The following is a 23,697-nucleotide window of genomic DNA, read 5'->3' on the forward strand; positions in this document are numbered from 1 at the left end:
TAATAGGATTAGACCTTTAAAACCTTACTAAAAACCAATTAAATCTGATTTGGTAAGGAATAAACCAAAATACCCCTTACTATTTTCGGGTAACTTTCCTTAACATGACAGCCTGACTTCAAAAAGGCATATCTCACTCATCCAAACTCGAAAATTAGAAAACTTGGTGGCGTTGGAAAGATAATTCAAAGACCTTTCATTTTCAATAGTATGTCACACCTAACTCACACGAACAAGAAATTTCGTAAGTTTTCTGGGCAGGGGGTTGACGCACTGCGCCACTCAGTGCGCTAGAATGAGGTGTCTGTAGGATGGGCTATGGGGTCCAGTCTCCTTAGTGCGCCCCAACCTAGCTTCTACAGTTCAAGGTCTGGTGCCCTGCGCCAATCAGTACGCCAGGGTCGCCAGGTCCTCCACCCTTTCCCACTTCTTTCAGTTTGAGTTTCCTCATATCGTACCTATGTTTTCTAGTTGTTTTCTAAACTCTAAGGTGCGTTTAAACATCGAGAGATCATCTATAACATGAGATCATAACCCTTTAATCCATAATTCAAATTCAAGGTACAGCTAAGAGTCAAGTCAAGAGAGTTCTTAGAGTCTTTTCAAAAGTCTTTCACAATTGTTTTAAACTTGTTTTAAGACTTAAGAATTGAGTTTGAGAAAGAGTAGAGTCGAGTTCATTTCTTTAAAATGATGTATCTGGACTAAGTACTCCCAAAGAGCAAATGTTTTCACAGTTAAGATGAGAGGAAAAACTGATTTCCATATGAGTTTTCATGAGTAGTTTTGAGTTCCATCGCTTTTAAGAGATAAGATTTTTGAGTAATAACCTCAAACCATAGAGAAAGCATTATGTTTTTAAACATGTGAACTGAGTATATTTTTGGAGTAGTATTGAGAACCGATATGGGGACGAGTTCATAATAACTCAAGTCTCCATAAACCATGTAGCCATCATGGGTAGAAAGGGCCATATGTTTTAGATGATTCCTTAATGCTTTTTTTCATAGACTAGTGGATCCACTTATTTGAGGAATTCTATATCATGACAAGTTATAGTACAGTTCTGGCAGCGTAGGTGGACGTTGTATCATCACATAGCTCATAGTTGTCGGTTAGAGAAACTCCCATAGATTTTATACTTTATTATATATAAATTAAGTTATTATTGTATTCTTCAATACATTGAGTTGCTACCTACTGTTTTAAATCATTTATATAAACTGCATCTTTAATGTTGTTTAATTCTGCATTGAGTAGAGTATCCATGAGTCGAGTAAAGCTAAGGTAAGTGTTCTTTTCAGATTTTCAGTTCAAGCTTATGTCATGTTTAGTTTTCCCCTCGAATACTCACACATTCAATGTATTGATGCCATTTGGCCTGTATCATTTTATGATGCAGATACAAGTAACCGGGATCAGCATCCAGCGTTTCGTTGATCCAATTGAGCATTCAGAGTTATTTTGGTGAGCCTCCTTGCTTTCCGGAGGATTCCTTTTTATATTTTCAATTCAAGCTTATATAATTGAGGGTTTTATCCCGACATCCCTCGTAGTTTTAGAGGCATCATAGACAGATAGCTATAGTTCTCTAGTCTTTGCATTTCAGTTGTTTTGTTATAAGACTCGAGTTGCCACTTCGGCTAGTTGAATGTTTAATCCTAAAACATTTTAAATTATTTTGAGACAGTTGATTTAAGTGCATTTGATTTCTTTTATTAATGCTTAAAGTCTTCCGCTAAGAGTCTAGCCAGGCCAAGGGTTCGCTTGGGAGCATCAATGATTCTCGTGTGTCAGTCCCACCTAGGGTGTAGCCTCGGGGCGTGACAAACTTGGTAACAAAGCACAGGGTTGAAAATTCCTAGGGAGTGTATGAAGTCCTGTCTGTAGAATCCTAGCTATCGGTGTGAAGCGTGCCACATCTATCATTAGGAGGCTGCAACATTTAGGAACTATCTCACTTATTTCATACTTATTTCATGCAATAGAGTTAGTTTCTATAAAGTTTCTTTCTAACTCGTGCTTATGCATGTCTTTTAGATCATGCCTCTTCGAAGAGTTGTCCGAGGACGTCCTGCTAGGAGAAACATTAAAGAACAAGGGGTACCTAATGCACCAAAACTGCAACCCCAAGGAGAGGTCACTAATGTTGAATTTCGGGAAGCTATCCGTATGCCGAGTCTGTTGTGACCAACCAAGTTGGGAAACAAAGAGGGGTTCGACAACATGTGGCTGATACGTCTAGAATCCAAGATTTCTTAAGGATGAATCCTCCAAGCTTCACTGGTTCAAGTGTCACTGAGGATCCAAAAAACATTGTTGAGGAGCTTCTCAAGGTTTTTGGAGATTATGCATGTTACTGATGCTGAGAGAGTGGAACTAGTTGCATACAAATTGAAGGGTGTCGCTAGAATCTGGTTTGATCAATGGAAGAAGGGTAGAGATGAGGGTGAATCGATTGTGAGCTAGGTTGTGGTTTAGGAGGCCTTCTTGGGGTGCTTCTTTCCTCGGGAACTGAGAGAAGCGAAGGTACGAGAATTCCTTACTCTTAAGCAGGAATCTATGAGTTTGCATAAGTACAGCCTTAAGTTCACTCAACTTTCCTGTTATGATCCGAAGATGGTGGCTGACATGAGGAGCAGGATGAGTTTGTTCGTTGGTGGATTGTCTCATATGTCAAGTAAAGAGGGAAAGACAACTATGATGATGGGAGATATGGACATAGAAAGGTTGATGATCCATGTGCAGCAGGTTGAGGAAGATAAGCTGAGGGATAGAGAAGAGTTTAGAAACAAGAAGGCTAAGACATCAGGGAATGAGTCCGGACAGCAAAAGAGTAATGCCAACCGGTCATCTTTCAAACATAAGCAAAAGGAACCTACTCTATCATCTGCTAGTGCACTTGCACCAAGGAACAGAGGTGAGTTCAATAATAAGAATTCACAAAACTTCAGAGCTAGACCTGCACAGTCTCAAAGTAGTGTGGCACAAGGAGGTAATTGGACTCCTACATGTGCTAAGTATGGTAGGAACCACCTAGGAATGTGTCGCGATGGCTCCACTGGTTGCTTCAACTGTGGTCAAGAGGATCACTTCATGAAAGAGTGCCCTAAGAATAGGTAGAGCGGTGGAAATAGGGACACTAGAGCCCAATCTTCTTCAGTTGCTCCACCAGACAGAGCTGCACCTAGAGGAGCTACTTCAGGGATAGGTGGAGGAGCAAACTATCTATATCTATCACTAGTCGTCAAGAGCAAGAGAATTCACCAGATGTTGTCACTGGTATGATCAAAGTCTTTACTTTTGATGTTTATGCTTTGCTAGATACAGGAGCGAGTCTATCTTTTGTGACTCCTTACATTGCTATGAATTTTGATATTCTTCCCTGAGCAACTTCTTGAGCCCTTCAGTGTTTCTACACCTGTTAGTGAGTCTATTCTAGCTGAGAGAATCTATCGTGATTGTACCATTTCCATCAATCACAAGAATACCATGGTTGACTTAGTTGAGTTAGATATGGTAGATTTTGATGTCATTCTATGTATGGACTGGCTTCATGCATGTTATTCCTCAGTCAATTGTAGAACTCGAGTTGTTAAGTTCCAGTTTTCTAATGAGCTAGTTTTTGAGTGGAGGAGTAGTTCAGCAATGCCTAAGGTTCATTTTATTTTGTATCTTAAGGCGAGAAAGTTAGTTTCCAAAGGTTGTGTCTATCACTTAGTCCGAGTTAATGACTCTAGTGTTGAGACACCTCATATTCACTCAGTTTCAGTTGTTAGTGAGTTTCCAGATGATCTTTCCAGAGTCCCTCCTGAGGGGAAATAGACTTCGGTATAGATATTCATCCCGATACTCATCCTATCTCTATTCCTCCATATAGAATGGCTCCAGTGGAGTTGAAAGAGTTAAAAGAGCAGTTCAAAGATCTCCTTGAGAAAGGCTTTATTTAACCAAGTGTCGCACCTTGGGGCACTTCGGTCTTATTTGTGAGAAAGAAAGATGGTTCTCTTAGAATGTGCATAGATTACCGTCATTTGAACAAGGTTACTATCAAGAATAAGTATCCTCTTCTGAGAATTGATGATCTTTTCGATTAACTTCAGGGTGCCACTTGTTTTTCTAAGATAGACCTCAGATCTGGCTATCATCAGTTGAGAGTAAGAGAAAGTGATATCCCTAAGATAGATTTCAGGACTCATTATGGTCATTATGAGTTCCTAGTTATGTCATTTGGTTTGACCAATGCTCCTGCAGCATTCATGGAGCTTATGAATAGAGTATTCAAGCCTTATTTAGATATGTTTGTTATCGTTTTCATTGATGACATTCTAATCTATTCGAGGAATGAGGAAGATCATGCTACTCATCTCAGAATAGTCCTTCAAAATCTAAAGGATAAGGAGTTATATGCTAAATTCTCTAAGTGTGAATTTTGGCTTGAGTCTGTGGCATTCTTAGGCCATATTGTTTCCAGTGATGGAATTAGAGTTGATACTCAAAAGATAGAGGCAGTGCAGAACTGGCATAGACCCACGTCTCCAACTGACATTAGGAGTTTCTTGGGATTGGTTATTTACTATAAAAGGTTCGTCGAGGGGTTCTCATCTATTTCATCCCCATTGACTAATTTAACTCAGAAAACAGTTAAGTTTCAATGGTTTGAAACTTGTAAGAAAAGCTTTCAGGAATTGAAATGGCGGTTGACTACCGCCCCAGCATTGACCTTACAAGAGGGTACCCAAGGTTTTGTGGTATATTGTGATGCGTCCAGAGTTGGTTTGGTTGTGTGTTAATGCAGAATGGCAAAGTTATAGCTTATGCCTCCAGACAGCTTAAGGTTCACGAGAAGAATTACCCTACCCATGATCTAGAGTTGGCTGCCATAGTATTTGCATTGAAAATATGGCATCATTATCTTTATAGTGTCCATGTAGATGTGTTCACCGATCATAAGAGCCTTTAGTATGTGTTTAGTCAGAAAGAGCTTAATCTCCTACAGAGAAGGTGGTTAGAATTACGTAAGGATTATGATATGAGTATTCTCTATCACCCAGGTAACACTAATGTTGTTGCTGATGCTTTAAGCAGATTGTCTATAGGTAGTACCGCCCATTTTGAGGAAGACAAGAAAGAATTAGCAAAAGATTTACATAGACTTCCATGATTAGGAGTTCGACTAAGGATCATGATGAAGGGGGAGTAGTGGTGATGAATGGGGCTGAATCATCATTACTGTCTAAAGTGAAAGAGAAACAAGACCAAGATCCTATTTTGCTTGAATTGAAGGCAAATGTTCATAAGCAAAAAGTGATGGCTTTCGAACAAGGGTGAGATGGTGTATTGAGGTATCAAGGTAGATTGTGTGTACCAAGGGTGGATGAACTCCAAGAGAGGATCATGGAGGAAGCTCATAACTCCAGATATTCTATCCGACCGGGTTCTATAAAGATGTATCAAGATTTGAGAGAAGTCAATTGGTGGAGTAGTATGAAGAAAGGCATTGCAGAGTTCGTTGCTAAGTGCCCGAATTGCCAACAAGTTAAATTAGAGCATGAGAGGCCCGGTGGTATGGCTCAAAATATAGAGATTCCAGAATGGAAGTGGGAGATGATCAATATGGACTTTATCACAGGTTTGTCGTGGTCTCGCAAGCAACATGATTCCATTTGGGTGATTGTAGATAGAATGACTAAATCAGCCCATTTCTTACTGGTAAAGACTACCCATTCGGCAGAAGATTATGCTAAGTTATATATTCAAGAGGTAGTCAGACTTCATGGAGTTCCGGTGTCCATTATTTCAGATAGAGGTGCACAATTTTGGAAGTCATACTAGAAAGGTTTGGGTTCAAAGATGAACTTGAGTACTGCTTTTCATCCTCAGACTGATGGTCAAGCAGAGGGCACCATTCATACTTTAGAATATATGTTGAGGGATTGTGTGATTGATTTCAAGGGTAATTGGGATGATCACCTACCTCTCATTGAGTTTGCTTATAACAATAGTTACCACTCTAGCATCCAGATGGCTCCGTATGAGGCTCTTTATGGGAGAAGATGCAGATCTCTTATTAGATGGTTTAAGGTAGGCGAAGATGGGTTGATAGGACCAGACTTAGTGCATCAAGCTATGGAAAAAGTAGAGGTTATTCAAGGGAGATTAAAAGCAGCACAGAGTCGTCAAAAATCCTATACAGATGTTAGGAGAAGAGACTTAAGAGTTTGAAGTAGATGATTGGGTTTATTTGAAGGTTTCACCCATTAAGGGTGTTATGAGATTTGGTAATAAAGGGACACTGAGTCCCCGATATATTGGTCCTTACAAGATATCCAAGAGGATCGATAACGTGGCTTATGAGTTAGAGCTACCGCAAGAGTTAGCAGCGGTCAATCCGGTATTTCACATTTCTATGTTGAAGAAGTGTATGGGTGATCCTTCACTTATCATACCTACTGAATATATTGGTATTAAGGATAGCTTATCTTATGAGGAGATTCCTGTTTAGATTTTAGACCGCTAGGTTCGCAAGTTGAGAACCAAGGAGGTAGCATCAGTCAATGTTTTATGGAGTAATCAGTTTGTTGAGGAAGCTACTTGGGAAGCTGAGGAGGACATGAAGAAGAGGTACCCACATCTCTTCGAATCCGTAGAAATTCCAAATTAAGATACTAATCCTTTTCTTGGCATTTTCTTAAGTTGGCATGTTGTATTTATATTTTGCTTGTTGGGTGTTTGAGCTGAATGTTAGATGTTATATCCTTAGCCTACTAAGAGTAATCTCATTCGAGGAAAAATGTTCCCAAGGGGGAGATATTGTAACACCCCGCTATTTGAAAGAGCTAGAATTAGAAAGAACTATTTTTGGAAAGAATTAAAATCTGAAATTTGGACAGTTTTGTTAAACATGAGTTTTGGGTCAACTTCAAACGACCATAACTCTTAGTAAAGGATGTGTTTGGTGAGCTACAATATATCAAATGAAATTTCTTTGAATTATCTTTCCAACGCCACCTAGTTTGCTAATTTTCGAGTTTGTATGAGGGATATATGTCTGTTTGAAGTCGGGTTGTCTGGATAAGGAAAGTCACCGAGATTTAAGAGGGGTAATTTTGTATTTTCAATACCTAATTAGTTTAATTCATTTTTAGTGATTAAATTAGGGTCTAAACGGATTTGGTTCAGTTTACGCTTTAGAAAATTACGCTAGGTCTTTGAGAGAAGAGAAAAGAGGATAAAAGAGGAGAAAAGCCAAGGTTCGTCGCGTTCTTCAGTTTTGCTTGCGGATTTCGCCAAGGGTTAATCCCTAAGAAGTATGTGAGATCACATAGTGTTTGGGTTCATTCACCCATGCGCCAATCATGATTACATTCATCATATTTACATTCTTGAAAGTAGAGTTTATGAGTTTTTGTTGAAATTTCGTTTCAATCTGGATTGTTGGGTTTTGGAGGAGTTCTTGAGATGATTTGATGAGATTTAAGGTTGTTTTTAAGTATATTCTTGTATACTTTTGTTCGGTATTCGAATCTAATCTAAGTGTTTGGGGAAAAAACTAATCAAATCTAGACGATTTAGGGTCGAAAAACGAACAAGAAAATTCGTAGGTTTTCTTAGCAGGGGCTGGCGCACCGCACCACTCAGTGCGCCAGCATGAGGTGTCTATAGGATGGGCTCTAGGGGGCCACGCCACTCGGTACGCCCCAACCCAGCTTCTGCAGTTCACGGTCTGGCACCGTGCACCACTCATTTTGCCAGGTCCTTCACCCTTTCCCACTTCTTTCAGTTTGAGTTTCCTCGAATCGTACCTATGTTTTCTAGTTGTTTTCTACATTCTAAGGTATGTTTAAACATCAAGAGATCATCTATAACATGAGATCATAACCCTTGAATCCATAATTCAAATGCAAGGTAGAGCTAAGAGTCAAGTAAATAGAGTTCTTAGAGTTTCTTCAAAAGTCTTTTACAATTGTTTTAAACCTGTTTTAAGACTTAAGCATTGAGTTTGAGAAAGAGTAGAGCCGAGTTCATTTCTTTAAAATGATATATGGGGACTAAGTACTCCCAAAGAGCAAATATTTTCACATTTAAGATGAGAAGAAACACCGATTTCCAAATGAGTTTTCATGAGTAGGTTTGAGTTCCATCTCTTTTAAGAGATAAGTTTTTGAGTAATAACCTCATACCAAAGAGAAAGATTTATGTCTTTAAACATATGAGTTGAGTATATTTTGGGAGTAGTATTGAGCATCGATATGGGGGCGAGTTCATAATAACTCAAGTCTCCATAAACCATGTGGCCATCGTGGGTAGAAAGGGTCATACTTTTTAGATGATTCCTTAATGCATTTTAGCATAGAATAGTGGATCCACTTAGTTGAGGCATTCTATATCACAGACAGTTACAGGACAATTCTGGCAACGTGGGCGAGTGGTTGTATCATCACATAGCTCATAGTGATGGTTGTCGATCAGAGAAACTCCCACAGAGTTGTATTATACTTTATTATATATAAATCGAGTTGTTATTGTATTCTTCAATACATTGAGTTGCTACCTACAATTTTAAATGATTTATATAAACTGCACCTTTATTGTTGCTTAATTCTGCATTGAGTTGTGTATCCATGCGACGAGTAAACCTGAGGTAAGTGTTCCTTTCAGATTTTCAGTTCAAGCTTATGTCATGTTTAGTTTTCCCCTCGCATACTCGTACATTCAATGTATTGATGCCATTTGGCCTGCATCGATTTATGATGCAGATACAGGTGACCAGGAACAACATCCAGCGCTTCATTGATCCAGTTGAGCATTCAGAGTCATTTTGGTGAGCCTCCTTCCTTTCTGGAGGATCCCTTTTTATATTGTTTTAGCATTTTCAGTTGTTAGGATGATCGGGGGGTTTGTCCCGACATCCCTCATAGCTTTAGAGGCTTCATAGACAAATAGATATAGTTCTTTAGTCTTTGCATTTCAGTTGTTTTGTTATAAGACTCGAGTTGCCACTTTGGCTAGTTGAATGTTTATTCCTAAAACATTCTAAGTTATTTTGAGACAATTGATTTAAGTGCATTTGATTTCTTTTATTAATGCTTAAAGTCTTACGCTAAGAGTCTAGATAGGCCGAGGGTTCGCTTTGGGCCAGTAATGGATCTCGAGAGCCAGTCCCGCCCAGGATGTAGGCTCGGGGCATGACACTAATAATCAAAAAGTTGGTAGTAGGTAAATGTTTAAATAATAACCGTAGGTGAAATAGCACACACATGAAAATTAGTTATTTGAGCAAATGGAGGGATCGATTAACACCACCACTATTGCCCCATCCTCCTCCGGCACCAAAACCACTACCTCCATTTTGATCATCACCATCACCACCACCGCAACAGCTATCGTCGTTTTCACCCGATCCATGACTCTCACCATATACAATGCCAAAAACCAAATCCGTCATCACTACCATCTCATCCACCACCATCGTTTACACCGGATTCGTGACCCTCACCATACCCAATACCAAAACCAGATCCACCATCACTACCTCCTCCACCACCACCACCGTCGCCACCACCAATTAGGTCCCCTACAATTTGGCCAAATCCATCATTTTCACCCGATCCATGACCCTCGCCAAATCCAAATCTAACACCAAGTCTAACATCACTACCTCCACCACCTCCGCCACCACCACCATTACCACCGCTACGAAGACCTCCTAAAATTTGGTTGAATCCACCGTTGAAGTTAGGTAAATTGGGTTATAATGGATTGTCAAGAAGCTTCCTTGCAGAGGAAGTTTGCACTACAACTCCCAAAACAACAATTAGCATCAACTTGCATCTCATCTTTGTATCTACTGTTAGCAATGCACACAAAAATAACATAACTTCGATTAGTGGCGGAACTAGGAATTCTATTAATTCTAACAAGAGAATTTAAAAAAATGTTTTACTTGAAATTTGAATCGAGGCATAAACTAATTTTTAAATCACCTTTACTACATCACTAAAAGTTTCCTAAATGTTAAGGGAATCCAACCAATATTATATTGCCACTAAAGAGATTCGATTAACCCCCTTCCAATAGTTAGCTCCTCTTTTGAAAGCCACAACAAGAAATGAAATTTTAAGTGATGACTTTTTTTCGACTCATGCCATCACCAATAAAAGTAATGAGTGTTTGTGACAAATTCCCCGCAAAATATGGAAGCGGACACTAGTCATTATTATGACCTCCATTGTTAGTTCAATATACATATATATATATATATATAGAGAGAGAGAGAGAGAGAGTTTAAAATTATGTAATATTATGTAACACGTATCGAGTTCTCTAAAAATGAATGTATCTTACTTTGCTTTTGTGGCGTTTGTTTTTTGAGGAATAATGCTTGATTTGCCATGAAAATGCTAAATATTACTTAGAATATCGTATTAATTAACAGTTGAGATACTATAAAAAAAATAAGAATAAGAAGGGGTTAAATACAATAGGTAGTACAATTAACTAATCTATAAATGTTTCCAAAACGTAAAAAACAAAAGGAAAATTGAAGTGAATGTATACATAGTTAAACCTCAATAAAGAAACTGGAGTTACTAAATTATGTCTTGTGTTTCGAGTTATTTGTTGGAAGTAGAAAAAAAATAATACTTTCTCTGCTTCAAAATAGTTGTCGTATTCTTTTATATATACGTCCCTTAAACATTAATTAGGAGGGTAGTTGACTAGTTTTCTAATTATGTCTTAAGATATAACTTTTCTTAATTAATTGTTGTGTTTGTATTCTTAAGAATAATTACTAACATTCTCTCGATTCACTTTTACTTATCCATTTATTAAACTTAGCACATCCCTTAAAAGCAATGATGAATATGATTGTATTTTATCAGAATACTCATATAGTCTTGGAAATTTTTGGAGAGTAAGTAATATATTAAGGGTAAAATATATATATATATATATATATATATATATATATATATAATTCTTGATACGTTAAAAGTGACAAGTAAAATTGAAAAAATATATTTTAGGAATAATGAATAAGTAAAAGTGAATGGAAGGAATATTTTGAGATAAATATTTTTAATAAAAACGATAAATATTTTGAGACGGATAGGCGGGATTATATGTATTCCATTTTGAACATTATGGTCTTGAAACCCAATTGCTTAATTACTGGATATTAAGATGATGAAATATTCAAGTTCCATTATGAATTATGTAAACAAACAAATAGTCCTAAAAAATGTAGCTAAATATTCTAAAAATAAGTATATGCTTCAAAATAATTCATGTATTGTGCACTAGCTCCAATTAAGCACACATTAATGTTTTAAGACATTTTAACACTTTGTTTTTTTCTTTCGAACTTAATATAAGCTCCAATAACCTCACTATCTTTGTGGGATAGTGAGGTTGTTTTTGATAGATCCACTACTGAAGAGATCAACTATATTTATGGGATAGTAAAGTTATTTTCCAATAAATCATATGTTAAAGAGATTAGATACTACAATCAATAATTCAAAACTCAATTCCCCAGGAATTCCTTAAATTGATGGACTAACCTGTGTAGTGTAATTCTTGTATTATTACTCATTTACAAACACTAGTTAGATATTAAATGATTTAAAATTGTAAATTTGTAATTCAACTTGGATGAAGAACAAAAAATTTGACCGACTCGATCAGTTAATTGGCGAAGAAAAATAAAATATAGCATTGACCAAGTCGGTCTACTTAAATTACACAATTATTTAGGTATTTAGGGGTCAATATACAGGAATTAGACAATTTTTTCAGTTTTCGTGTGTAGACCATGAAAATTATGGTGATAACTATAAGGCTTACAGATGATTTTTTCAAAAATCTGTACAGAAGAGCCTTAGGGAGTTAGGGGAGAGGCACGTAAAATCTCAACATTTTTACATCATTTTTGGGTATTTAGGGGTCAATTTACAAGAATTAGGAGTTTTTCTCAATTTTTCGTGTGTAACACCCACGAATATGGCTTACAGACGACATTTTAATAAAACCTTTACACAACCCCCCATTAGTGAGTTAAGCGAGCAGTACGTACAATCTCACAATTTTTACGACATTTATGGGCATATAGATGTCAATATAGAAGATTTAGGAAATTTTTTTAGTTTTTCGTGTGTGTTATATTTCGAATAAATTATTTTACAAAAAAATTACAAAACCCACGAGGCAGCCCCCTACCCACCCGCTTCGAGCACCCCCCCCCCACCAACCTGCCACAACCCCCCCCCAGTATTGAGGCCCCCTGCCTCGAGACCCCCTGCCCTGCCTCAGAAGCCCCGCCCTACCCCGAAAGCCCCGCCCCGCCCCGCCCTGAGGCCCCTCCCCACCATCATGAGGCCACCCTAAGGCCCTACTGCAACGAGCTCCCCCTCCCCCCGCCTGCCTTAAGACCCCACCTGCGTCAAGTCCCCCCCACTCCCTTCAAGGTCCCACCTGCCTCGAGACCCCCCGCCCTGCCTTGGATGCCCCGCCTTTCCCTGAGGCCCCTCCACACCGTCCTGAGGCCAACCCCCTCCCCCCAGAGGTGCCCACCCCACTCCCCCGAGCCCCGAAACAAGAAAAACAAGGCTAATAATATTGTGACAAGTTTTAAAAAAGTCACACATGAATTATATTTATAATTATTTAACATAAAAACATCTAAATAAATTAGCAAGAACTAGCATATCATGGTCGCTATTAATAGATTTACGCAATTTTCAAATATTTTAATAAATGAGGTTTACAGGCCTCACTTTAAAATTAAAAATTAACTAAAACAAACAATTACAATGTAACTATTCTTCTATATAGATAAAAATTCAATAAGATGAAAAGGCAAACCAAATTAAGGAGTGGAACTAGAAAAAATAGTCTTAAAATGGTGAAACTGAAAACGCTCATAACTTCAGGCTCCCTAAGGCGCAGGATCCATGGGCTTACACGCAGAAAATAGTGAAATTTGGGTAACTCATAAAATTTGGCTCATGAATGTGATATTATGCGTGAAAACTATGGTAGGACTGTATGTAATGCTACCCAAACTCATTACATAGATCCTCGAATAGTTTATTCAGAAAAAGTTTGCAGGTGCCCCAAAGGCGCCAGATCAATGCGCTAATACACACGAAAAATAGCAAAATTCAGGTAATTTGTAAAAGTTGGCTCATAAATGCAAAAATATGCGTGAAAAAATGGTGACATTATATGTAATGCTTCCCTAATTCATTACAGAGGTCCATATATAGTTTTTACAAAATATAAAATAGGGAGCTCTAAAGTCGCCAGATCCATGGACTAATACACACGAAAAATAACAAAATTTGGGTAATTCGTAAAAGTTGGCTCGTAAATGCAAAAATATGCTTGAAAAATGGTTGGATTGTACTTCATGCCTCCCCAACTAATTACAGAGGTCCTCATATAGTTTTTTCAGAAAAAAAAATTGGATGCCCCAAAGGCGCCAGATTCATAGGCTAATACACATGAAAAATAGTGAAATTCAGGTAATTCGTAAAAGTTGGCTCGTAAATAGGAAAGTATACGTGAAAAAAAGGCAGAATTGTACGTAGTGCTGTCCCAACTCATTACAGAGGTCCTCATATAGTTTTTTCAGGAAAAAAAATTGGTGTCAAGGGTGCCATGTTCATAGGCTAACACACACGAAAATGGTGAAATTTGGGTAATTAGTAAAAGTTGGCTCATAAATGCAAAAATATGCCTGAAAAATGGTGGAACTATACGTAATGCTTCCCTAACTCATTACGTAGGTTCTCAAATAGTTTTTTCAGAAAAAATTTTGTGTACCTCAAAGGCGCAAGATCCATGGGCTAATCCACACTAAAAATGGTGAAATTCATATAATTCAAAAAAGTAGACTCGTAAAGGCAAAAATATGTATGAAAAGATGGTGAGACTGTCACGGCCCGAGCCTACACCATGTATGTGGCCGGCACTCAAGAACCATTGTTGGTCCCAAGCAAACCCTTATCAGACTACAAGCGAAAGACTAACTCAAGTATACATAAGCATCAAATAGAAAGAAATGCTTAAAAATAGTTTACTCAGTCTCAAAACTTTGTTGAATATACTGAGTATAAACATAAGTTTTAAATAAAATATCTGAAACTGAAAAACTCTCCAAAACTGTCTATATGTGAAGCCTCTAATGTATACAAGGATGAGTGTTGGGACAAGACCCACGACTCCTCAAGATAACTACTGGTAACAACTCATAAAAATTGGAGTCCTCCAGAAGAAAGGAGGTCTTACTTAAAAGCTGACGAAATGATCTCAACGGACTCTTGTTGAGAATCATAAGAACATGTATCTGCATCATTAAAAGATGCAGGTCAAATGACATCAGTACATTGAATGTATGAGTATGTAATATAGTTGAATAACAAAAAAAACTGAATGAAAGGACTACTGTAAATATAGATATATACTCAACTGAATGTAGAGAAATAAAGGAGTTAAATCATTTAGAGCTTTACAAAATACTTTCTCATCTTTGAACTCAACATAATGAGTGATATATAAAAATACACGTTAACTTTATTGGGAGATTCTCTAACCAACAACCATCACTATGAGCTACGTGATGATACAACGTCTCACCTACACTGCCAGAACTGTATTATACCTAGCCGAGGTATAGAACTCCTCAACTAAGTGGATCTACTAAGATATGCTTAAAAGCAACAAGGAATCATCTAAAAAGTATGACTTTTTACCCATGTTGGCATACATGGTTTATGGGGCTGTGAGTTGTCTGAACTCTCCCCCATATTGGTGCTCAATACTACTCCCAATATATACTCATGCTCATATGTTTTAAAAACATAACTCTTCCTCTGGTTTGCAGTAATCTCTCAAACTACCCTTTTAAAAAAGGTAACTACTCTTAAAATATCTTTTGAACTCATAACTCATTTAGAAATCAAAGTTTTTCTTTTATCAATGTAAAAACTGATAAATTTGGAAATACTTAGTTCCCTTATACTCTTGCTAAATTCATACTTAAAAACACTTTCTCAAAAATATATCAAAATCATATTGTGATATGATCATTGATGACTCGGAAAGTCATACTGGGTAAACATTGATGGTATATCCAGATACCATGTTGCTTAAACATGGATGGCATACTAGATACCATACTGCTTAAACATTGATGACATAACTAGATAGCATATTGCTTAAACATTGATGTCATACTCGATTGTCATACTAATCATGTTTTAGAAACTCCTTCTCAAAAATCATCTTAACTTTCTCAAAAAGGCAGTTTAAAACTCAAGTATTGCCTTTAAAAAAAAAGCTTTTCAAAATTTAAAACTCAAAATAGGGTTCATGTTGAAATATAGACATGAACAAATCAACTCAAGGATCTCAATAACAATATAGACACTCAATAATTAGGAATAGAATTTTTAAAAGAAACATGAACTCCAGAACTCAAAATCAACTTATCTCAAGAATACTCAAATCTAGGGAAAGAATCCTAGATTACTCTTTTACTGATCTAAAAGTAGTTGTAGGGTGTGAGGATGAAACTATGATAACCTTACATACCTGGGCGAACAAGGTTCTTGAAGAATCTTGAAGAATAACTTGATTAGAAGCCTTGAAATCCTAGCTTGAAGGAGAACAATCAAGAAAACTTTCTTGAGATTTCTTGAATTAGTTTCTTGAAACTCTATGGCAAAGAATTATGATTTACATTAGTGATTCATAATTGTATGGAGGAATTTGAGTTGGAAATAATGAAATTCTTGGAGAAGGATTTACCTTGAAGAAGAATCTTGAAAAACATTGAAAGAATCTTGAAAAAGATAGATAGAATCTTGAAAAAGATTTAAAGAATCCTGAATAGAGTCTTCTACTTTGATTTATTTTCTTAGGGTTTTGCCCTAGGGTTTGAGAGAGAAGAGAATGATGGATTAAAAGATGGAAATATGAGTGTTTAGGGCATTATAGGAGTTAGGAAATTCGTTTTTAAGGTTTTCCTAGTGGTATAAGGAGAAGAAAATTACCTTATTTAGAATTTTTCGCGCGGCTAAAACGGAACTTCACTACATCAGTTACTTTAATGGTCATAACTTTTTACTCAAAAATTGGATTGACACGAAATTGGTGGCGTTGGAAAGAGGATTCAAATACCTTTAATTTGATAGGTTATGGGCCACGTAATTGGTAAGGAAACTTATATCAAAACTTAATTTGTAAGGAAACTTTCAACACAACTTTGTGCTAGGAGATTCTAGTGTCACGACCCAAGGGTACCCCCAAGATGTAACAAGGCACATCGAACCCCGAAAGGCACCATGTAAGCCACCTAGCATGTCATAACATAGGCATAGAACAATAAAGAGAAGAAAACGCATTTCAAGTCTAAAATTTTCTTAAAAGAAAGCGGAAGTCTAGACTTGTCTCAATATAACTATCTATTACAATAGTTCCAATGAGAAGGGACACAGCCCATACAACATAGTCCAAAAATGGAAATATAATGAAAGAAACTACAAAGATAGCATCCGTCCTCGAATCATGAGGACTCACCAACAAGCTAGGAGAAATGATCAAATCCAAGCTCTAGCCACAATGGGGAACACCTTGAGAACCGAACCCTACACTTGGGAAAAATGTAGGAAAATATGGGTTAGTACAAAAATGCACTAAGTATGATAGTCATGCATAAAATCATGAAAACAAGCTAAAAGGGACATTTTAGTTAAATGCATGTAATTTACTAAGTTAAAGCATCATTTTGAAGGTAAAGGAAAAGAATAAGTTATGAGCATGTTCATTACATAGATCATTATATCATAGAAAAAACATACCATAAGTACCCTCAAAGTCTACTTGTGCAATGCATGAATAAGATCCCATAATCCCACCCATGCTAAGTAAAACTTCTTGAGTAACCATAGTTCATAATTCATGTTCTTGTTCATATCGTTATCATAGTGGGAATAAGCCTTAACCGACATACACCATGGGAGCTAAACATGGAATCCGATGTTACCCACACCGAAAAGGGGTGTCCTACTTGCCAAAGGAAAAACCATGGTTTGTTAGCTTTTAGTTGGATCCACTAGCTAAAGATCTATGGGGGCACATAGTGTATGGGATAAGGAGATTGCTAATAGAAACCTGCCCTTTCTGACGGGGGAGCTTCCATCTCAAGAGATTGCTTCTAGAAACCCACCTTTTCTGACGGGGGAGCTTCTATGTCATAACAATATCCACTCGATGCGAAGCATTTATCCCACAGAGTACTTATTATGTCATAACTTGTTTCATTAGAATAGCTCAATAGATCATGCGTGAGAATAGCCTTTCACCGTCCATGTCTTCATGTAACATTAGATTCAATTAGGTGAGAATTGCCTTTCAACCTTAGAATCATCATAATGTGAGAAAACCTTTCACATTATGTTCATTATGTGTTCATGAAAATAGACTTTCAATCAACACAACAACATTATCATAATCATGGACACTTCCCTCTCAAAGTGTTCTTAAAGCATGTACATAACCTTCATAATTCATGCATTATATATCATATCTTGCCTTTTCAAAGGTCAAAGCTCATGTCAAATTAACACATCTAGAATTACTACATTAGACATGGATAATAACATGATTCAAATAACTCAAATACTACAACCATAATCTCATAATATCCTTCTTTCATCAATTCACCCACATCACAAGGTCATAAGTTGGGAATATGGGGATTTCTTGGATTCTTGTGGATTTCAACATAAAAACACTAATAAATCATTTATTCAATCATAATATAGAGTAATTAAATCATTAGAATCATTTTTTGAAAGGAATCCATGACTTGGAGTAAAACCCTAGCTTTTGGGGAATTACTAGTTTTGAAATTGAGTTTGGAGGGACTCCATGGATGAAGATTATCCATGGATGAAGGACTACCATACCTTAGCTATGAATCTCCAAAGAAATTGAGTGGAAACCTTGCTCCTTCAAACCCTAGCTTCAACTTCCTTCTTCCTCTTCCTTGAAGTTTTAGAGAGAGAATTTTTGGAGAGGATGAGTTCTTTTGGGATTTTTAGAAATAATAGATTGAATGACTTAATTTATTCAAATAAAATCCTTATATAGGTGTTCTAATTTAGTATAAACTTACGTCACTTAATATTACTTAAAACCGGAAAACGCCATAATGCCCCTAAACATAACTGCCAAAAAGCAGTTCCAGTCCTCACCCACGCCCCACCACTGACGGACCATGGTTGGACCCACGACCCATGCTGGTGAACGTGATTTGGGGTTCTGGGACTTGGTTCCTGGGGCTTTGACCTACTTCCCCTCACCCACGAGGCATGGGTGGACCTAAAGGGAGTGAGTTGCCCTCGTTGGTCACTGCCCAGGTAGCCTCTTTAGGGTCCTCCTCAAGGACCCATGGTTGGTCCTTGGGGTTTGAACCTTGACGTTCTAACATGAAAACATTTATTTTAAAGTATGGGGAGGTACATTCAAGACTCTAACCCTAACGTCAAGCTCTAGTTTAGCCTACTAGTTTCTGGGGTGTTACAATATCTCCCCCTTCGGATCATTCATCCTCGAATGATGATCTAGACACCTTACGGAATTAAAGACTCAAGACTAGCAGCCCATCATGCATGAAACATCAAAATAATATGCAATTTAAAGGAGGAAACTTCAACTTTATCTCCAACATAACCAATGCAACATAAGGAAGTAAGAACTACATCTAACAACCCATTATGCATGAAAATTCAACATTTCACATATTCATAGGAGGAACTACCTTCTCCAACTAAAAGCATGCTCAACACAATATCATGGAGCCATTATGAAATTACACTCAAAAGCATACTAAAGCATGTTCATCAATTCATCTCATGAAGTCAATAGGCAACTCATACTCTATGCACAACAACATGAGGAAAATCATCATAAAAACTCATTTTCTTACTAAACAAGAATTTCTCAAGAATATGCATAACATAAGGAAATCATGGAAAACACATACAACACATGACTCCCAAAACAAGGAAAACTCAAGAGGAACTACTTACCTCAAGCTTGAATAGGAATAGAAGGAAAGAGATGAAGATACCGGGACTTCATGTCGGTCTCGGCCTCCCAAGTAGCACCCTCAACTAAGTGATTCCTCCATAAAACCTTTACGGAAGCTATTTCCTTATATCTCAATCTCTTGACTTTCCGGTCTAGAATCTCTATCGGAACCTCTTCATATTAAAGATTTTCGTCAACTCCCAACCCTTCTAGGGGAATAATGGATACCGGATCTCCAATACATTTCTTAAGAATAGAAACATGAAATATCATATGAATCGGAGCCAACTCATTTGGCAAATCCAACTCATTGGCAACTTTCCCAATATGTTTCAAAATTTGGTATGGGTCCACTTACCGGGGACTAAGTTTCCCCTTCTTGCCAAACCTCATCACACCTTTCATAGGTGATATTTTTTAGATAGACCAAATCATTAACTTCAAATTCTAGATCACTTCTTCTCACATCGGCATAAGACTTTTGCCTACTTTGAGCCATTCTCGACCTCTCTCTAATAAGCCAAACTTTCTCAATGGCTTCATAAACTAGCTCGGGACCTATCAAAACAATTTCACCCATATCAAACCAACTGACCGGAGACCTACATCTCCTACCATACAAGGCTTCAAAAGTAGCCATGCCGATACTTGAGTGATAACTATTAATGTAGGGAAATTCTATTAAAGGCAAGTGTTCATCCCAATTACCCTTAAAGTCTATAACACATGCCCTTAACATATCTTCCAAGGTTCGGATGGTATGCTTTGCTTGCCCATCTGTTTGGGGATGAAAAGACGTGCTAAGCTTAACCTTAGTACCTAGCTCTTTTTGGAATGACTTCCAAAAGTGTGAAGTAAATTGAGTTCCCCGATACGAAATAATAGAAAAAGAGACCCCATGCAACTTCACTATCTCTCTTATATACAACTTGGCATAGTCTTCCGCCGAATGAGAAACCTTGACGGGAATAAAGTGGGCTGATTTTGTCATTCGATCTATAATGACCCAAATAGAATCATGTTGCCTTCAAGTGCGAGGCAAAACCACAATAAAATCCATATTCACCTCTTCCCACTTCCAGGTGGGAATTGGTATATCTTGGGATAAGCCTCTCGGCCTTTGATGCTCTACCTTAACTTGTTGGCAATTAGCACATATGGCTACAAATCCTGCAATATCTCTCTTCATAACATTCCACCAATAGACTTCCCGTAGATCACGGTACATCTTGGTGGCTCCCGGATGAATAGAATACCTAGAACTATGAGCTTCTTCTAAAAATAATTCCCTCAAACCATCAACATCCGAAACACATAATCGACTTTGGTACCTAAGCACCCCATCTCCCCCTTGGAAGAAAGCCTGAATGGACTTCTTGAGTATAGACTCTTTCAACTCAACTAATATAGGATCAAGATCTTGTTTAGACTTCACATCCATCACAAAGGAAGATTCGGAGCTATTATGGACCATGAAACCACCCTTGGTGGAATCGTCTAGTTGGACACCTAGTCAGGCCAATCTATGCACCTCACGAACCAATTCTTTCTTTTCATCCTCTACATGAGCCACACTACCCATGGACAATCTACTAAGTGCATCCGCTACAACATTAGCTTTATCAGGGTAATAAAGGACACTCATGTCATATTCCTTCAATAATTCTAACCACCTTCGCGACGAAGATTCAAGTCTTTTTGACTAAACACATATTGTAAGCTCTTGTGATTGGTAAACACATCAACATGCACCCCATATAGATAATGCCTCCATATTTTTAAGGCAAAAACAACCACCGCCAACTCAAGGTCATGGGTAGGATAATTCTTCTCATGGACTTTAAGTTGCCTTGAAGCATAGGCAATCACTCTACCGTTTTGCATGAGAACACATCTCAACCCCACTCTAAAGGCATCACAATATACTAAAAAACTATTTGCACCTTCATGTAAGGTCAACACCAGAGCGGATGTAAGTCTATCTTTCAAATCTTTGAAGATTTTCTCACAAGCCTCCGACCACTCAAACTTAGCCTTCTTTTGAGTCAAGGCCGTCAACGGAGAAGCAATGGAGGAAAACCCCTCAACAAACCTCCTATAGTAACCGGCCAAACTCAAAAAGCTTTTAATGTAAGAAGGAGTTAGAGGTCTAGGCCAACTCTTCACCACGTCCGTATTCTTAGGATCTACCTCAATACCCTCACTTGACACAATATGACCAAGGAAAGCCATGGACCTTAACCAAAATTTACACTTGCTAAACTTAGCAAAAAGTTGTTGGTCCTTAAGAACTTGTAACACAATTCTCAAATGGTCCACATGTTCATTCTCACTTCTTGAATAGTTCAAAATATCATCGATAAACACAATCACAAAACATGTCTAGGTATAGACTAAACACTCTATTCATCAAGTCCATAAATGCCGCCAGAGTATTTGTCAACCTAGATGACATAACCACAAATTCATAGTGACCATACCGGTTCGGAAATCCATCTTGGGAATATCAACCCCTCTCACCCTCAATTGGTGATAACCTGAACGAAGATCAATCTTAGAGAAATAGCTAGCCCCTTGAAGCTGGTCAAACAAGTCCTCTATCCTTGGGAGAGAATACTTATTCTTGATGGTCACTTTATTCAATTGACGATAATCGATGCACATTCTAAGAGACCCATCCTTCTTTCTATCAAACAACACCGAAGCACCCCATGGAGAGATACTCGGTCGGATGAAACCCTTATCTAATAATCCTTTAGTTGCTCTTTCAACTTTGTAAATTCGCCCGGAGCCATTCTATAAGGAGGAATAGAGATAGGTTGTGTATTTGCTAAAAGGTCAATACCAAAATCTATTTCCCGCTCGGGAGGAATACCGGGAAAATCATCGGGGAAAACTTTTGGGAACTCATTCACTACTGGAACAGACTCTAGAGAACGGGTTTTGGATTCAACATCCCTCACCCTAACAAGATGGTAAATACACCCTTTGGGGATCATCTTCCTAGCTTTAAGGCAAGAGACAAATTGACCTCTAGGCATAGAATTTCCCCCCCTTCCACTATAAGATAGGCTCATTTGGAAATTGGAACCTAACCACTCGATTCCTACAATCGACAGAGGCATAACATGTATGCAACCAATCCATACTCAGAATTACATCAAAGTCTAACATGTCTAACTCCACCAAATCCACCCAAGTAACTCTATGGGACAAGGAAATGGGACAACTTCTATAAACCCTCCTAGCCACCACAGAATCACCAACCGGTGTAGAGACCGAAAAAGGTTCTACTAACACTTCGGGGAGTCTTTCAAACTTAATGGCCACAAAAGGTGTCACAAAGGACAAAGTAGCACCGAGATCTAACAAGGCATATACATCAATAGAAAAGAATTTTAACATATCGGTCAACACATCTGGGAGCTCTCTTGAGCACCTCGGGATTGAAGAGCATAAAAGTGGTTTTGCTTTGAAGCATTGGAGTTTGAACCACTAGGAGGAGCTTGCTTTCCCTCTTTTACCTTAACCGAAAGTGTTGGGCAATTAATCAATTAATGATCACTCTTACCACAACCAAAACAAATATTCGAGCCGGTTAGGCACTCATCATCATGTTTCTTACCGCACTTAGCACAATTAGGCCTAGACATAGAAGATCCACCACCATTGTCTCCTTGAGGTTTAGGGTTAGACACCCTATCCTTATTGACCGTTGGGGAAGCATTTGAGGAACCTTGGTTGGAGAACCTTTGTTTGAACCTTGGTTGACCTTGTCCATTGGACATAGGATTGGAGAAGTTCCCATCATCAGTCCTTGCTCTTTTCACCTCCCTATTATTTTCTTAGAGTTTCTCATCCTTCATTTGTTGGGCATACACCATAAGACGTGAGATATCCATATCATGATGGAGCATTGTCGTACGGCATTCTTTTCTTACCAATTTGGACACGCCCGTCAAATACCTACTCATCATATCCCTTGAATCCACCACCATAGCCGGAGCATACTTGGACAATTGAGTAAACTTTAGAGAATACTCTTTCATACTCATACCTCCTTGACGAAGGTTAATGAACTCTTCCACCTTAGTTTCCCTCAACTCTCGAGGAAAGAACCTATTAAGGAACGCCGATTTAAATGTTTCCCCCTCTACGGGACCCGCTCCTACCGGCCTACCATTCTTCAATTGATTATACCATCCTTGAGCAACACCTTTCAATTGATAAGCGGCTAACTCTTCTTTCTCTACCGAAGTCACCCCCATGATATCAAGTACTTTATAAACCTCTTCCACAAATTCTTTAGGATCCTTTTCCACTTTGGAGCCATGAAACTCAGAGGGGTTCATTCTAGCAAAATCCTACGCTCTAGAAGCAGTGGAATTCACATTAGGGTTCACCAGAGCTACAACCTTTCAATTGGCTTGGGCCATCATGGCTTGGGCCATCATGGCTTGGGCTTGAGTTATCACAGATTGAACTTGAGTCGTCATGGCTTGGGCCAACATTTGGAAATCTGACCTAACCTCCACATCCGACATAGCTGAAGGATTAATCGGAGCTTTATTAGCTTGAGGAACTTCTTCATTC

General features: G+C 38.0%; 1 protein-coding gene across 1 annotated transcript; it reads right to left on the reverse strand.

Annotated features, from left to right (window-relative positions):
* Positions 1–9,458: 9,458 nt before the first annotated feature.
* LOC125828081 (glycine-rich cell wall structural protein 1-like) lies at positions 9,459–23,456 on the reverse strand. The gene is made up of 2 exons (XM_049507382.1): positions 23,162–23,456; positions 9,459–9,709 (listed from the first exon to the last, which is right to left on the reverse strand). The coding sequence occupies exons 1-2, from the start codon at positions 23,454–23,456 to the stop codon at positions 9,459–9,461; spliced, it is 546 nt and encodes a 181-aa protein (XP_049363339.1).
* Positions 23,457–23,697: the final 241 nt, after the last annotated feature.

Source organism: Solanum verrucosum, unplaced genomic scaffold (genome assembly GCF_900185275.1).
Source record: "Solanum verrucosum unplaced genomic scaffold, falcon-dt-bn FXZP01000078.1, whole genome shotgun sequence".
Classification (NCBI taxonomy): Eukaryota; Viridiplantae; Streptophyta; class Magnoliopsida; order Solanales; family Solanaceae; genus Solanum; species Solanum verrucosum.